This window comes from Falco biarmicus, chromosome 4 (assembly GCF_023638135.1).
Source record: "Falco biarmicus isolate bFalBia1 chromosome 4, bFalBia1.pri, whole genome shotgun sequence".
NCBI classification, from domain to species: domain Eukaryota; kingdom Metazoa; phylum Chordata; class Aves; order Falconiformes; family Falconidae; genus Falco; species Falco biarmicus.
The window spans coordinates 36,123,916-36,142,174 of record NC_079291.1 but is presented as its reverse complement, the minus strand read 5'-3'; the positions used below and the strand labels follow the sequence as shown (position 1 = coordinate 36,142,174).

General features: G+C 41.4%; 1 protein-coding gene across 1 annotated transcript in view; it reads left to right on the top strand.

Annotated features, from left to right (window-relative positions):
- LOC130147254 (probable acyl-CoA dehydrogenase 6) overlaps positions 1-18,259 on the top strand; it is a 90,108-nt gene that overhangs the window by 15,611 nt on the left and 56,238 nt on the right. The window contains exon 2 of the mRNA XM_056334129.1: positions 76-196. Coding sequence (XP_056190104.1) covers positions 76-196 — 121 coding nt within the window. The remainder of the gene's footprint in view (positions 1-75; positions 197-18,259) is intronic.

Below are 18,259 nucleotides of genomic sequence, written 5' to 3'. Positions count from 1 at the left end.
AGGCAGAAGTAGTAAAATATGCTTCTGTATGAATGTCTGTGTTAATAACTTTTAAAATTTATTTTTCAAATCTAGATCATCGATAAGGAAATTAATCCCTTTGTGGACAAGTGGGAAGAAGAAGGTCAGTTCCCAGCACATAAAGTATTTAAAACCCTGGGACAGGCTGGATTCCTTGGTGTGGATAAGCCAACAGGTAGGAGAGTGTATAACTCCTCAGTCTTGATGTTGATGGTGATAAACTCTTTACATTATCTCAAATCACTTTTGTCCCAGGTGGGGCATGGTTTGGAATTAATTGTGAAGTTTAGTTACATTCATCAGTACAGGTGTGCTGGTTACCAATTGTGCAAATAGAGAAACAGTGTCACGGAGTGTTCAAGTTGATATTCTCCTAATTATAAATGTGAAATATGGAGTAATCTAAATCTTCATTAAAGAAACCACAATTTGAAGGTATTGGAAGTGTTGTAAGATTTGGCCTATGATACTTCCTTAACCTGTAACCTCTGCATCATCATAATGTATTCTGCCTTGCCGTTTGGAGGATGAGGTTTGTTTGGATTTTAGGCCATTATATCCTAGACTGTCTTTGAAATGCACTATTCCAGCCCAAAGAAGCGTGTAAGAACAAGAAGCTGATGATACACACAGCAGATATATGTATATGATACATACAGAGCAAGTTTCATGTGTACATATATATATATTGGTGAGGAAAAAAGTCAAGAATTCCAGAGGAGTAGGAGGTATTTCTGCTCTTCAGCTAAAATACATATTCCCCTATTGTTTTTGTTTGTATGTGATGTAATGTATACTTGTTTTCTTTTCAAATGCTACTGTTATGTGTTCCTTTCAGAATTCTCTGGTTTCTTTTGCCCCCATTTTATTACTCATGGTTAAAAAACCTCAAACAAAGCAAATTTGCATTGGCAAACCTTTAGCAATTGTAGCAATTAGAGAAGCCTGAAGTAACAATGTTTGGGTGGTTAACTGCAAGTAATCCTCTACATGGAGCAGCTCACACAACCCCTAGCTACGCCACACCACATCCTTATATTGCTAAGAGACGGGGTTTGAACTGTGGAACAACTTATGGTTTTTTACCACTTTCAGAGGAAATTTTTCCTCTTGAAATGAACTTTCATATTCTTATACATTCCATCATGGAAGTTTTTTTCTGTAGCTGTTCAGCTGTTGGAGCTCGCAGAACTATTTAGCTGTGATTGTCTGACAAATCCAATTAGGTCTGAGCTGGTATTTCTGTACAAAAATGCTGTCAGTTTGAGATTATACTTAAGATCTATTTAAAGGACAAATAGGATTACTGGGGGAGAGAGAAAACCACCTCTGCTTTCAGTTATTATTGTTTGATAGGCAGATTTGAAATGTGTCTCCGTGGGGTCTCCTTCACACTGCTAATATTCGTGTTGGTTGTAATAACGGTGTGTTGCATTGCTGCCAGATTGTAGCCCCGTCTTGTTATACTCATCTCAGGACATGCAGAGGCCACGGCTGGGGTAAGGAACCTCAGGGCTGAGCATGCTGCACATAAAACGTTGTGGAGGTGGGAACTTTGTATAATGCTCACAGTTATAGCCAGGACAAGAACTAACTGGAGTGAAATCTAGTGAAAAAGGGACTTGTGGAGGCAAAGGTGGGTGCAGGAGATTGCATGCACTGACTACGCTTGTCATACTCATGATTAAGAATATTTTAGCTTTGGCTTTGACACTTGTATATAGCTGTTAATCTAATTTGTTGGGCCTCTGCAACTGCATTTTATAAAAGCTGTAAGAAACTGGATAAAATTCTCAGCAGGACATGGTCCATCTTTGTTCATCTTCTGGAGCAAGGTATTGCTGGTTACAGGAAACGCACCAGCTCCCTGGAAGATGCTGCCTTCGCAGCATTCATTTGTGCAGCAGAATGTTAGCAGATCCAGCTTTGCTCTGTAATCATATAATACCATCAGGTATACCCTGAAAGTCCTGAAACTTTCTTGTGATGGTAAGTGAAACCATCAGGTGTGTAGCAGTGCAGTCTCAACAGCAGGACTTTGGCAAAGCCTGAAGTTGTGTATCTTTTACACTTCTACATAGTGCTTTTGCTTGCTTTATGATTAGTGTCTACTGGTAGTAGAATTAAAAATAAAATTAAGAGATATACCTTTTATACCCTGCTCAGCCACTTCTATTATTTAACTCCTGTGTGCAGAGGAAGAGAGGTCTTGAGAGATCTGAGGAAGCCACGAGCAGCTGGGCGGGCATTTTGGAGGGATGCTGGGCAGGTCTGGAAAAGAGAGGTTAAACTGATTTGAGGAGAGCAATTGTGGCACAGAACCGTGTGAGTAACAACCTGTCCTACTTTCTCTTTCCAGCACAAACCCAAATTATATTTATCATGTTGTAGCCCTTCAAACCCAGATCATAAAGCATTCTCTTTAAAGACAACTGCATTTTCCAAGTTAATTCACTTTAGTAGCAGCTGCAATTTTGAAATATAATTTTTCCTGATTTTTTTTTCCTGAGATCGTTCTGTTAAGTACAGGCTTTTTTTCCCTGTAGAATTAATTTTGAAGCTTTCTGATTTGGCAGAAATGGGTCACAAACTTGTTTTGCTTAGACAGAAGGAAACATCTGTTGGATTTCAGATTTGTTGAAACTGGGCTTTTTCCTGTGTAAACACTATTCCCTTTATGAACAATGAGCTGCTTAATGGGAGTCAAGTTTTTAAAAGAACATGCCTCACATGTGTCCCTTATCGCTGGAAACTTTCTCTGTGTGGAGAAGTGATTTGGGGCACTATTTGTACTGCAAAAGCTCCATCAATACCCACCATATGTAGTCGTGGGCTACAATTTTGTGAAGGTTTTTCCTGTATAATTTTTCACAGTTGTTTACCTACGTAGTGAGTATTGGCTATAGTACAGTAGCTCAGGGTGGTAGTTGGAGGGGTTCTGTAAAGACGTGGGCAAGGCCCACATGCATCTGTAACTGGAGAATCCTTAAGATGATCAGTGGATTTAACAGACTACACTGTCTGGTCAGTCCTCTGCCAGAGAAAGAATCTTCTCTTTGAACCATTTCTCTGCTCTAGTATTATTTACATGACTCAATAATAGTGCATGCGCTGGTTTTCCCTGGGAAAAAGTCTGTGGTGTTCTGTTATATTAGGGAATTCTCCCTACTAATAAAATACATGCTGAAAAACTGAACATAATTTATGCATAGAAAGTGTATTTATGCTGTACGCAAAATGTGTTTCACAGAATCACTCAGTTCAGCCTGAAGTACTTAGTCTGAGGGAAAAAAACAACATCTCCATATACTTTTTACTCTTCATTTATGTTTACTGTGTGTTTCTCCTTAAATTATAAAGTTTCTGGGCTATTGAGGTACTGACAGTCCCAAAATTAAGGGCAGAAAATATTAGGGTAGGCAGCAAAAATAATTTGAACAGTCTTGGTAGTTGGCCATTGTCTGAATTACTAAGTGGGCAAGGCATGCTCTTTGGTGTGTTTTTAATGTACAGATTAGATATTAGAGTAAAAGCTGAAAAGACCTGTGTGGTTGTGTGTGATCTTATGGTTTATGAATCAAAGCCTTGGCTGTTGCTAATTTTTAGGATGTGTTGCCAAAGACACAGACCGAAATGTACTGCTATATGTGGGCATATGCTGGCACAGATGATTAAAAGTTCTTTTTATCAGCTGATGCAAAAGTACATAAATCCTCCTGTAAAGGCTCAGAGAAAGCAAAGAGGAGGGAAGATAAAGGTTTGTAAGACAGCAGTGTCTGCTGTCCTGTATTTTCACATAGCATCACTGTGAGACATGGGCAATGATGATGACCACTGTGTATTTCAGTAGTGTTTTCACTGGCAGTCCTGTAGGAATAATTGGCAGAATGTGTAAGTATGACAGGTATGTCCAAATAGTAGCCTTCATTTATTCTTGTCAAACACTTAGCAGTGCTCTGGCAGAAAAATGTTCTTAAATATTTTGGGAAAATCACGAAACTATGTGGTAAGACTTGTACGTGGATGGGAAGGTATAGTTTTATGCTGTCTCCTTCCCCTGCTGCTGGGATATATGCTGGATATGGGACTGCAGAAAGCAAGCAAGCAAGCAGTATGTTTTTGTCACTTGAGACAGATGAGCATCTGATAAAACAAAACAAATGTTTCAAATGATTGATTGCACTGCAGTTGGAAAATGATGCAATATCTTTCCTTAAGAAAGTCTGTTTATTGCAAGTGTCTGTGTGTTGAATGTGGGAATATAGATCTAGACTGTCCTCTAAGGTTATGGCTTTATTGTTTTTTTCACGAGTACACATTTCTCTTGTAAGACGAGAGCTTGTGAGAGTTTGGTAGTGGAGAGTCACTTGGAAAGAGTGTGTGAGGTTCTTTCTTTTTTTTTCCTTTTTCCCTTTCTGTAGTACTAAGCCTTGTTATTATATGGAATGAGCAAAAGAAGGACCTAGGAGGAGCTGTGAATTGTGTCACTAGAAAGGGACTCACTAATTCAGGTGAAACAGGGTTTTATGGCCTCTAAGAGAGTAGGTGAAACAAACTTTTTCAGGTGTATCTATGGATAGAAGCTAAAAGGAATATATTTGTCAGAAGAGAATTCATTCGCACAAACCCATTTCTGTATGGCAGGAGTGGACCAGCTGCAATGCTTGTGCTTGGTTTAGTAGATTTAAGCATAGGCAGCTGGACTAATTGCTTGATCTTTTTCTCACTTACAAAGGAGCACAATAGCAGTTAATTAATTATAGTTGCGCTCTAGAAGTTTGTGAGAAAAGCCATGGTACCATGTTTTCAGTTACCAATGAGCCAGTACATCAGCACTCTTAAATGTTTACCAGCTATGAGGTATACCTGGTTTGCAATCAAGAAATAATTTTGATAAGGCTCTAAAAAACATAGACCAAAATCAGTCATTGCTTTATTTGAATCATATTGATGACAAAATTAGTGATGGATGGCAGGGCTTTGGAGACCTTGATCAGATAAGTATAAGAAATTTCAGGTGCTTATCTGACCTTCTTAGTTTGGTGGATTGAATTGAAATCTCAGGAGAACAGGGTTCTGTGTGTGTACATATAAATTCTGTGTGGCTGAGACTTTTTTCCCCTCCCCTCTTGTGAAATGCTAACAATTCAGGTCCCGTCTAGCATTTTGCAAGTGCAGGATGAAATGCAATTGAAAATGGTAAGGGGCAGACAGTTTGTTTGCTGCATTTCACGGATCATCAGATATTTCTGATCAGATAAGGAAATGAACACTTGAGTTCGTCTTTGGCTTTTCTTGACTGTACATGACCTAGAAACGTGAGTGCTTCATTCTTTGTGGCTGCTTAGTAAGTGCAGCAGTACCTCTGGGAATAGCTTGTTCAGCTATTGACAGCGGTTTTGTAGAGACATGCAGCAAAGAACAGACTTACTGAAGGACATACAGTCTTTGTGGAAGAAATAATCTTCCTTTAAATGTGTTGTTGGTAGAGGGATCGGATTAGTTCCTGGGATTCTGCTTTTGAACTCGAGGTAAAGCAAATCCTCACACTTGTGACTTGTAATGCAGCAGTAACTCATCCAGTTCAGGTGTGCATGTACCAATACCTTAGGGCCATACTACAATTTTCTGGAATCTGGTACGTGTACAACTGGTTGTTACAGGTTATGTCAAAATAGTATTGAGAAAGAAATTAAAAATGCTCTTTTCCTGGAAGGAGTTAGAACTATCTAACTAGGAACAAATGTTCAGCTACGTACATGCAATTCAGCACTTAAGCTCTTTGACACACAGCGCTCTCATGGTGTGTCTGCTGTGCCAAATTCACTTCTGTGTATCACACGCTTTGCATAAACTGGCACATCCACATCATGAAGCTGACTAGGAGCACTTAGTCTCCTTTTGTAGGTAAGAGACAGTTGCAAAGCAGCTGTCGTCGTTCCGTCCCGGTTCTGCGCTATGTGCAGGGTTGTGCTCCAACTGGTGCAAGAGAGTCCATCCTTCTCTCTTGTACTTGGCCTTAGGCTAAGTGTGCACCAACTTGAGTGCTTTATATGAGGCTTGTTGATGAGGTCTCAAGGTTGTACAAAGCTGTATGGACTCACATATCAAGTATGTGTCTGTAGGGGAACGCAGTCCGGAAAAGCCAGGGAGGGAAAAGTAAAGGTACAGTTCTGACGTTGTTGGAAGGTCACACTGAAATGGAGCGTCAGAATGAGAACCTTGTTTTCCAGAATCCAAACTGTGGTCCTATCTACTGCCTAACTGGTTATGCCATTTTTATGTACTAATGCCTCAAGCTTTAGGACAGATGAATCTCATCACTAGCTAGAGTTTTCTCGCTAATGCTGAAGTTGCAACAATAATAGTTTCCTTACTTCTGTAGAAACATGAGAGGAGGATCCGCATCCTGCTTTGAGGTCCAGGTGCAGAATCAGGAGCCAGAGATAACCGGTGGGAAAGAACTAACTTGTCTAGTTGGCACTGAACTGGGCCAAAAGCCAGATGGTATTTCTCAACATAACATCATGACAAAACACCAGAAGAAGCAATCAAGACTCTTAGTAGTATCTTGTGATCATTTCTTTGGAGGCTGATCTGTTTCAGCAGCTGTGCACCAAACACTGTTAGATTGAGTGGAATGCTTAACTTTAGTGACTTCTGTGTTCTGTGGTTGTGTGGGGTATTCTTGTTTTTGTTTTCCTCCTGTTCCCGTGCTTCTGAAGGTCTCTGTATGTAACTTCAATTTCCAGTTTTGTAGAAAATGGTTGTGTTTGGGGGGTTTTGAAGAGCCAAATCTGCCAAAAATCTGGTGTTCTTAATTTTAGAACTGTGAATAAGAAAGTAGTGCACACTAAAAAGAATAGCTGAATAGATTAAAAAAATATGAAATTTTATAACATCTGAGAAGAATATATGGGTTGAGACATTATCAAGAAAGTCATACTGTTTGGGAGTTTCCATTAAAGGAGTTGAGTTCATCCTTCTGTGGATCAAATGTTAAGACTGACTCTTGAGAAAGCTTGGGCCAATTAATGAATTTATGCTAAAATAACTTTGGTATTATAAGTCTCTATAATTTACACATAACTGTCTTTTCCCAGTTTCAAAAGTTTGTTGCTAGGTTCTTGACATCTGTCGTATACCTGGATGGCATAATCTGGAAGCTTTCTGAAAGGTATAAAATGCACCTTTTATGCTGAGACATGTCAGTACACAGGTGTGGTGAGCGTGGAAAAATTATCTTTGTGAAATGTAGGCTTGATTCACTTTTATCCACTCACTCTTGCATTATTAACTGCTGGGAGTGAAGGTTGATTTCTTTCCTGGGGCTAAAATGGGCAAAAATATTGTGAAACAGTCATTCTGAAGTTGACAGGAGAAATATCTGAAGAGCTGTGGACTTGTCAACACTTGCAGATGCCATAGGTTGATAACCAAATCACAAACTTTGAATGACATCTGGCTTGAAGAGAGAAGTAACAAGACTGCAGTAAAATTGTGTTGTTTTTAGGGAAGTGTTTCTGTTCCCAGCATTTGAGCAAGGTAAGAAGCTGGTCTCTAGGCTGTGCAAACCTGAGCATGTGTAGCTGAATAAGAAGAAATGAAAGGGGGGAAAAAAAGACAAGGAATGTGTTTAGTTCTGGTTCTATTCTGATCTAACATTTCTAATCCCTAGTGACCCAGTTCATGCAAAACCATAAGCATCATTAATAACCTAATCCCTGGAGATCTTGTGTAAGCCCTTAGTCACTCCAGCATCTGTAAGGAGGTTTAGAAGTCCCCGTGCCAGTGAAGTGCCTTTTCATACAAGTGAAAAACAGGTCTTAGCAACATCTTTCTCCTTTTCTGACAGGTGGCTAACACTGCAGCCACCTTTGTGAATCTTGTTGTTACCCTTGCAACACGAGTGTAGGGCTTTCCCTCCCATGAATTGGACTCCTGGGGGATAGCACTACTGCTTTTTGGCATTTATCCCAGAAAGGAGGACAGGCAGAGGCACGGACGCAGTATTTGTTAATCTGCATGTGACAGGCAACTTGTTTACAGGATAAGTAACACCTACAACATACACAGCTTTGTATGCTACATGGTAAGAAAAAGCTGTCAGCAAAGGGTAGCAATATAAGGATTTTGTCTCTTTGGGTCTACTTAGGTAGGGTTAGAGCTGGCCATTTGTGGCTTTCTCATTGGATGGACTTGAACGAGTGAGGTAAAGATGCACAGAACCGAAACTGCAGTGCTTTAAGTTTATTTTTTAATCTTAATTTTAATTATTTATTTTTATATAATTATATAATTAATTATATATAATTATATAATTATTATTAAAATATTTAATTTTAATTTAACAATGCTGCTGTATTGTGTGGAATAGGTATCACCATTTCCCAACAAACCCAGAAGTTTACTATATCTAGTTATGTGACATGGGGTTCATGTTTATACTGCTTTTGGGTCTGCTTTGATTTCATTGTTTACCCCTGTGTCATAGTGGTACGCACCTCAAAGACTGCATGATATGCTCTGGTAAGTGAAGTAGTTGTGGCTGTGCACTGGTTGCCACTTGATGTCAGGTACTCACACATCAGCTGTTTTTTTTATATGTCGTCTATAATGTCCATGGAGAACAGCACAAACATTGTAATTTACACAAACTGTAATCCAATAGAGAGAGGACATTGATAAGATATGATGAATTAATAGCTATTTTTCTTAGAATTTTGAATGAAAGCGAAGGAAATTATTTTTGCTCAAGTTTTTCAGATTTTCCTTTTGTGTGCATCACTTAGGATGAAAAAATATTATAAGCAAATGTGCCTTTTTGAAGCTGCTGGGGGATTGGTTTTTTGGGGTTTGGTGGGGTTTTTTTGTTTGTTTGATTGGGGGTTTGGTTTGGTTTGAAGTCCTCCTGAGGTAAGATGCTCTCTGCAGACTAGCATCAACTTACTGGAAATTTTATGTAGTAATCTCCGTGGGTTTTGTTTATCTGGTCTCCTACATTTTTTGAAGGATGATGCAGAGATCATCTTTAAGTAGAAATGCACACAGTTAACATTCAGGGTAAACTGTACCGGGTGTCACTGCAGTCTCCATGGGGAATGGGTGCAAAATGAGATGTAAAAAGGAAGGATGGGAAAATACCACAACCCTGAGGCTCTGTGAAACAGTATCAGCCTTTAGGGGTGGCAGGAGCACTGAGCAGGACTGGCGTGCGGAGTTTGTTGCAGTCCTGCCTCTGTGGTGTGGTGCCATCTCAGTCCCCATCTCATTTATTTTGCAGCTGACCTTGTTGGTGGAGACATTGAGACACGTCAGAAGTTTTGTGGGGCAGAGGCTGGGGAGGGGCATGGGATAATGGGTTTCAGGAGGAGACAGGGGCAAGAAGCCATGAGAGGGTGTGAAGATCTGTTTAACACTTTTATTCCAGGTGTGTTTCATTTTGTGCTGTCATTTCAAAGTCATGATCATCTGGACGCAATACAGCTTCACCCTGTTCAAAGAGAAGAAAGCAGAAAATAGGAAAAGTCTGTGCCAGTTTAAAAGAAATCATGAAAAGGAAGTTTAAATTAAAACATTTTTTTTATTATTTTCTCTCTGTTCACTCAGGAAGTCTTTTAAATACCTTAATTTTCGAGTTGTTTTTCAGTAACGTAAAGAGTTTGGAGCCTTTTTGGAATGCAGAGAGTTGAAAAGTATTTGAAGTGTTGGCCAACTGTGAAGGACAGTGTGATAAGGAAACATACACTGACATTTCATACCACTTTGCCATTTTACAGAATCAGATTTTGAAATCGGACATCAGTGTCAAATATTTATTTGTTTTTATTTTGTTTTGCTTCTCAAGCAGATGTGTGGGAGACGATTTGGGACAGACTAAGCGTTTCTTGCAGGACTGGTATTTCCTGAAGAGCGTGCCTGTTTGTTACCTTTCTGCCTTTCCTGGCACAGCCCAGGAGAGCTGTTTCCCAGTCATCTCTAGTGCAATAGCTTTTGTTTCCCATAAGACCACAAACCCTCTCTGTGGTGTTGTCTGCTCTGGGAAATGTCTTCAGTGCTGGAAAACAGGAGCCAGGAACACAGCGTGGCTCTGGAGGAGGGCAGGGACATTCTTAGCATAGGACCTGTGAAACACCATGACCTGTGTATGCACACTTTCCTCGAGCCTATGAAGCTGGCAGAGTATGTGCACTTGCTCAGAACCTCAAGCATTTATGAACTAGCTTCACTTGTACAGCTGAATGGGGAAACAAAGGACGGAAATCATGGGAAATTTCCTTGAAGGAGCATCAGAGGGGCAGGTATTTGAGTTTTTTATGGTGTCATTAAGTGGTTTAAAAATCTCTGAAGGTGACTTCTCTCAGCATTTCTTCTGCTTCCTATTCTGTACATTGGAGGAGATGAATGACACTGTTACGCTCACCTCCGCTTTATTATTCAAGAACTGGGATCTTTCAGTGGAGTGGAAGATCAGTGAATAATAAGGATTATTTTTTTTCTTTTTACATGATGTATAACCTGTGGAATTCATCCCACAGAAATCACAAGAAGCACAGTTTAATAGGAAACCAGAAGCTATTATGGTTTTATAGATGGTGGGACCATCCATAGCGTACTTCAGAGAGAGTAATTGTATTTCTGATCATCAGCTGGTGGATGCACCATTTCACAGCTTCTTATACTCTGCGGCCTCTACTGGCTCACTAATACCCCTCTGAATAGCACATCTAGCACTGCTCTGTGTGCTGACGTCGAAGTCTGGCATGGGTAAAGGAGCATGTAGGTGGATAGTAGCAGGTAGGTGGATCAGAGCTTTAGTCCCAGCCAGAGGTTGTAGTTTTATGCCAGAAATCTGGACTTTATCTCATGACACTAGTAATGCTCTGGACTGAGATGTGGTATAGAATGATAGTCATCTCACCCTGCTTGAGAGCAGAGTTCAGCCTTTGGTTATGCCAGACGCTGCCTGGGGGTGGTTTGTGCTTTTCTGGATGGAGTCTGGTGCTTCACTGAGATGCCTGGTGCTGTGGTTGGACAGCATGGGTACCACTGTGTAGCTGGGGAGGATGGCACACATCCCTGAAGAGCTCTGGAGGAAGCCAGTCTTCTTGACTGAAACTTTTCTCTTCACTTGTTGACCCATGGGGAGCTTTGCAGCTGCAGGGCTATGATAGAGAGGGTTGAGTGCTTTTACCTGCTTGAGAGCTATGTGGTGACCCCTGACACCCTGTCAGAGCCTTCTCCACATGCTGGTGGAGCACCAGAGGGAAGATGACATCAGGCTGCAGCCAGCTGGTCCAGAGCTGCTAGGGGTTCAGGTGGAGTATGGCAGAGCCAGGGCTCGTGTGGAAAGAAAATAATCGGCTGGGGAACTACTTCTAGCAGGAAGAGATTCACTCCAGGCTCAATTTGGCCAGGAAAGAAAAGCTCAAGTAATTAAAAAAAAAAAAACAAAAAAAACCCCCAAAACAACCCAAAAACCAAACCACAATGGATACTTCAACTTTTTCAGGATCCTCCCCCAGCCCAAGAGAGGAAGCTTTTAATTTTTGCACTTCTCTCCTTCTTCATATATTGGAATTGTTATGATCACATTTTTTACAGGTCATTACTATCCATCTTTTTTTTCTAAATCTTACCAGTTGTTTTCAGCCACCTCTGTCACTCATGTTTTCCCACTGAGCCTCTTACCTCTTTCTTCTTCCATTTTTTCCTCTCTTAAGAGGATTCAGGTGGGTCCTCATGCTACTTCTCTAACTACTGCTATTTGCTGTTTCTTCTGATTTAACTTACTTTGGAAGGACTGAGGGATAACAAAAGTATTTTGTGACAAACTAATAAAATTCTGGGTGTAAGGGGAAGAAAAATCATCTTTTATAGTCATATATTTTTGGCATTACTGAAGACCTTAAGGTCCTGAAGGCTGAGAAAACTGAGGCTTTTTTTATCATCTACTTGCTGTAGATTTTTCTTCGAAGCCAGTGCCATTTAAGAGAAATTTAGACAGATTGACTTTGCTTTGTGGAGAAAGCTTATTAAAGATTACATTGCGTATTCTTTTCCTTGAGCTAGTAACATGCTGTGTTTCCTTTACTTGGTCTTTAGTTTGTTCTTGCTCAATAACCTTTTCAGTTTTATTTCGGAAGATAAATAGTATAACATACTCCTTCAACACTCTTAATAGGGATTTGCTTTCCAGTTCTCTCTTCTCATAGCTGTTAGCTAACTGTGTTAGCAGTTCAGGCTAAATACTGATGTTGTGGAAGTCTTACGTTTACAAACCAAAACAAAAAGCCTCTGAATCCATTTTACTAGCTTTTTGAAAGGCTTTGTTTGTTTGTTTTAGATAGAATGCTGAGGGTTTCCCCCCCTTTTCTTCTGAGGGAAGCAGCACGGGACCGATTTGCTCTTCTTTGCTGATGGAAAGCAGCTGTTAGCTGAGCTTGTCGCTCACAGCGACTCAGGAAATTCTTTCCAGTGTGTCCAGATGCTTCCTGTGCACAAGGCTGGTGTCATACTTGGCATGTGATTAAAAAAAGAAAAATCACACTCAGATTGCTTTTTATTTTGCTTTTAGCCAGGTCCTCTGGCACCATAGAGGGAGGAGAGGCTTGCTGGTGACACTGTGCTTGGGGTTGTTTGGAAGACCAAAAAGAAACCGTGTAAAATGTAATTTTACATAATTTTACGTAACGAAAATACATTTTTTTTTCTTAGCTGTTGAAAACCTCCCGTGGCTTTCTTGTCCATGCCACGTGTGTGCTGTCCTCCTGGAAGTAACAGACTAATTCATATTCTGCCCATGTCAGGTTCTGCATTGCCAAAAAAGTATTTATGGCAGCTGATGCTTGTAGCAGTGCTGCATTTCTGAGGAGGAGGAGATGTTGGCATCTTTGCATTCTGTGAGAAGTTTGAGCTGACCGCGAAACATCCTCTAACCCCTTTGTAGGTTGTATTACTCTTTACGTGCCTTTGCATGAGAAAAGTTGTGTAAACCGTACATCCTGGTTGTGCTTGTAGAACCTGTGGGCTGGTGGACCTGTAAAAGAAACGATGATGCATTTGCTACCTTTGGACAGGTCTCTCCTGAACTCCTGGTCCCCACACTATTGAGATGTCTGGATAAACCACATTCTCTCACAAGTAAAAGCAGCTTCCTATCTCTCCTTATCTTCTTCCAAACACAGTGTTGGGAATCCTGTCCTCTGTCTCTGCCCAAGTCATATCTGGATGTCATCAAGTCCCATAGTCCCAGAGGAGGATGTGGAGAGAGGGGAATACAAGAGGAAACAGATACCAGGAGGAAAATTCTTTAAGTAGGAATCACTTCAACAGGAAATGGCCTGCTCCTTCCAGCAAACTTGTTTTGTAACTATTTTCAAGATGCTAATTTAATTTTATTCCAGTTTTGAATTTATTTCTTGCTACTAAGAATCCAGTTTCTTCTCTCTTAGAAGAGAGATGTGTATTTTGGTCTTTGAAAACTTTGCATGCTATTATTGATCATCAACTTTGAGTCACAAGCAGATCTTTAATATACAAAAAAGGGTGTTCTGAGTTCTTGGTGGTGCTTCAAACTGAAGGAACCCTCTGTTTTGGAGATGCCCAGTGAACATGCTTGTGCAACTGATGTGCAGAAGAACTGATGTGGCCCTTAGACTCCCTGCACTGTGTAACCTCTAAGCAACTCCAGGGATTTCAGAATTGTACCTGTCTGTGATAGAGCAGAACCTGGTCATTGTGTGGTTTCTGTGGCGCTGCCCTCTGAATTGGGGAAAGGAGGGAAAATGCAAGTTTTCTGTTTGGAAACAAGAGAAACAGGGTGGAACAAAATGAATCAGATTTTCTCTGAGGGTATTTTTCAGGCAGTTTACCTATATGTCTGAAACATAAAGCATGTAAATGTAGAGAATTACAAAATCTTCCAACTCTGATCTTGCTGAGGCTTTAACAGGTTTTAGTTGCTCCCAGGTTTAAGGCAAGTGACTTCAAAATGTCTAAGATTCTAAAACTAAAATATGAGGTTATTAACAATGCAGATTTTTACTGTTGCAGTGACCATTATCTAGATCTATAGCACAGTGTGGTTTCTACAAGGAAAATTGTGAAGCAAAGTGTGGAGGGTGGAGGGGAAGGACATGCTATGTTGTACCTTGTGCAGTGATGGGGAATCAGGAGGCAGCATCAGGTCTTCCATCCTGCTTCCAAGCTGTCCAGGGCTCATGCTGAGTACTGTTGATGCAGGCTTTAAAATGTTCTGCCTGGATTTGGGTCAAATTGTCCCTTGGTGTGGTGTGAATAATCTTCCACTGATGGATTTAGTGAGAAGAAACTGCATAGGGAGTGAGTATGTTGGCATGACTAGTAGTTTTGGGGGGTGAACCTGCCCCCTTGCCTGCCACTCCAGCAAGTGCCGTAACAGGTTCATCTCCATCCATGAAAGATGGAGAAAACCTCCAGTAGAAACTTTTGGTGTTCTGATGTGGAGATGGAGCAGCACCTGTGAAGGGTGGTAATCTCTAGCTACCATCATCCTCTTTGCTGTCTTTTGAATGAAGACACTGATAGTGGTTAAGAGCTGATATTTTAAAATAATTTTCCTTTCCTTTCAGTATTTCGTTGATTCAATGGGTAGTAGTGAGCTGTGTTCTGTAAATGTCTCCATATGCTCAATGATCTAATTTTCCATGTGGGAGTACAGCATAAACTTCAGAACACAAAAGATTGCATGAAAAGGTGGCATTAATTATACAAAATTATCATCAGAAGGTAGATTATTATACAGAACATTCTTTTTGACATTGTGAAACAGCTTTTAATTTAATATTAAGTTTAATCTGACAACACTTGGAAATAACCACAAAGCTCTGCAGTTTAATTTCTGGCAAGGGAATATCCTTAAAGGTAGTTATTGGAGCATACTAACAGTTTTTTGGGTAAAAGGAATTTAAATACAAATTCTGCTGAATAATAATAAAGAAGGGCTTGACTGAAATCAGTAATTTTTGGTGACAGCATAGCTTGGTAAGTAACAGTGAAATGGGACAACACCCAAATTCTTCTCCAAGTCCCAAATGTCTACTAGCTGCAAAGCATGAGGGCAGCCCTGCAGAGAAGGACTTGAGGGCACTGGGGGATGAAAAGCCAGACACGAGCCAGCAATGTGCGCTCACTTTGAGCCCAGAAAGCCAACTTTACCCTGGGCCACATCAAAGGAGCATGGCCAGCAGGCCAGTGGAGGTGGTTCTGCCCCCATACTCCGCGCCGGTGGGGCCCCACCTGCAGCGCTGCACCCAGCTCTGGGTCCCCAGCACAGGGAAGACACGGACCTGTAGGAGCGGGTCCAGAGGAGGGCCATGGAGATGATCAGAGGGCTGGAGCATCTCTCCTGTGAGAACAGGCTGAGAGAGTTGGGGTTGTTCAGCCTGGAGAGGAGAAGGCCCTGGGGACACCTTACTGCAGCCTGTCAGTACTTAAAGGGGGCTTGTAAGAAAGATGGGGACAGACTTTTTAGTAGAGCCTGTAGGGATATGACAGCAGGTAATGGTTTTACAGTAAAGGATAGTAAATTCAGACTAAATATAAGGAAGAAACACTAAATGTAAGGAAGAAACTTTTTACAATGAAGGTGGTGAAACACTGGCACAGGTTGCCCAGAGAGGTGGTAGGTGCCCCATCCCTGGGAACATTCAAGGTCAAGTTTGATGGGGCTTTGAGCAGCCTGATCTAATTGAAGATGTCCCTGCCCACTGCAGGGGGCTTGGACCAGACGACTTTAAAAGATCCCTTCCAACCCAAACCATTCTATGATTCCAAGTAGTTAATGTCATGGAAATGCAAATGTCAGTCCATTTTTTTGCAAACTTTTATGTTTACATTTAGTATTGCTTAAAAAGAAAGAGGAAAATTAATACAGCAAATAAGAGGAGAAATCAAAATATGATGTAGATAGCAGACACCAATTTGTCTGTGGCCACAGTTGAAAAATGCGCAGTGAAACAGAGTGGTGAGGTAAGGCTCATGTTTTGCAATTATCCCTGGCTTTGGAGCTGCACAAGCCCTTACATGATTCCTTTTTATCTGTATGTATGCCAGGGGAACACTGGCTTTTTTTAAAAGGCAGAAAAAAACAACTTAAGAGCTACACTTACAGGGTTATGAAAGTGGGATGGAAACTCTCACATGGTCATAAATATTTTTGCTTGTGTCTGGAGGCCACCACGGTAAGCAGGGCCCGTGGTGCTGGGTGGCTGGTAGGTGCCCGCCCCAAGCTCGTTGCTGGCCTGAGCCAGATGCCAGGAGGAGGCATCGCAGCTGGGAGCTGAAATGCAGAGGTGGCAAAGGCAGTCTGGAGCAAAGCCAGAAGCTGGACCATAATTTTAGGAGTCTGGGTAGCTGCAATGAATGTGGGAAACCAGAGATTCCTGGTCAGGATGGTTTGTGTGGAAAATCTTGGGGGAATGACTAGTCCAAGGCTTGAAAGACCCCAGCAGGCAAACCTTGCAGAGAAGTGCTTGCCTCCAGCATCTCCCTACATACCCACTCAGCTTCCCTCTCCCTCCCTATTTTTGCCTGTGATGTTTTTCAGTCGAGTTATTTCTGTTGTGAGAGTGTCTAATTTCAGAAATATGGGGAATGTTTTTGAAACATACTAGAAAATGATCTTGCTGTTCAGACATCAGGGTGTGAAATCACTTGGCAGGGGTGTTTTTATTTCAGCTGACCCTGGAGAATCTGAAGGATGCCACAAACGCATATTTAATAGTTAGCTGCAATTTTACTCATGAGTAATAAATTGCAACCAATCAGAGCATCATTTAGGGCAAAAAATGGCTCAATGATATGAAATCATTCTAAAGCACACGGCCAGATGAAAATACCCATGTTTGTTCAACACAGGCTTTGAACTGATCATGTTTGTGAAGATGGGCAATAAAAAACAGAATCAAAACATTGCCTTAGTATTTTTTTGTGGGTTGTGTGTGTCACAACTTACTCTGCAAAGGACCAAGCTGGAGGGATTACAGTTAAGCTTGTTTTCAGGAAGATACTCTGTGAAGACCATATGCCAACGTTGTATCTTGCTCTTGCAATACTGCTTTGAACAGCCGGGCTACTGGTTGACTCTCGGATAATGGGATATAGTGTCCATATTGCTTACCTGTGCTTTTCCAACTGTTCAGGGGCAAATAGCACCTTTATTTAAATAACCTATGTGGTTATTTATATATAGAAATATATATAATATTTTTATATATATAAGTTAAAGCCTGGGTGTTGGTTATTGTCTTTTTTTCCTATTGGGCATCAATGAGAGTTGGGCACATATTTGCAATATTAGTTTTTTGAAAATTGAGATTGTAATGAGAAAAAGGAAGCAATGTGATAAATATGCTTCCTCTTTGCTTATTTTCTTGGGACATCTTTCCTTATTGGTTTCTAATAAAGCCTTTGAGCTTCCTTGAACCATGTAACCAGATCAGTTGGTTTGCCCTGTTTCACTGCTGTAGATCTCTATGACTATGCTGGTGCAATGCAGAGCAAGGGGAAGGTGAGACAGGCGGCTAGTCCTGCTCGCACTGATTTTAAAGGCAGAATCCTTACTGACTTTAATAAACCCTGGATTAAAGTGCAGGAACTGCCACCTGTGACTTCTCTGTAGCCAAGGGAAGCTCCCCGAGCCACCAGTGGGTGTGCCAGCTCTGGGGGTGGGCAGATGTCACCGTGCCCCTTTCTTGTCCAGAACAGCTTTTAAAGTTTGGGCAGAGGTTTAGCTGTGATAGAGTAACACTGATGCCACCTGGGCTGCAGCAGGGGTCCTTGGAAGCAAGGGGGGCACTGAAAGTTGTGGTCATGAGGCTGTGGTGTGTTTTAAGCTGGTTTCCTAAAAAAGGGCCCTAATGTTATTAAGTAAGTTTCCTTTAATACTTGCAGATGTTACCAAGCTTAGCCAGATTAATTCAAGGTCCCAGAGTTAACCAGTTCCTGCGTGTCTGAGAAAGTCATTAATGGGTGAGAGGAATGAGACAAGAACGAGTGCCACCACGAAGAGCAAGGCGGTGGTGTGGGCTGAAGTTGTCTTCTCCCTTGGCCCGATACCTGCCTTACCCGCTCCCTTGGTACCAGCCTGAGCAGCTGCCTTTGGTGTCACATACCCTGTGCGCTGGCTGCTGCCTGGGGGCCTGGAGTGGGCAGCTGGTGGTGCGGAGCCTCGAGGAGCACAGGACAGTGGGAGCAG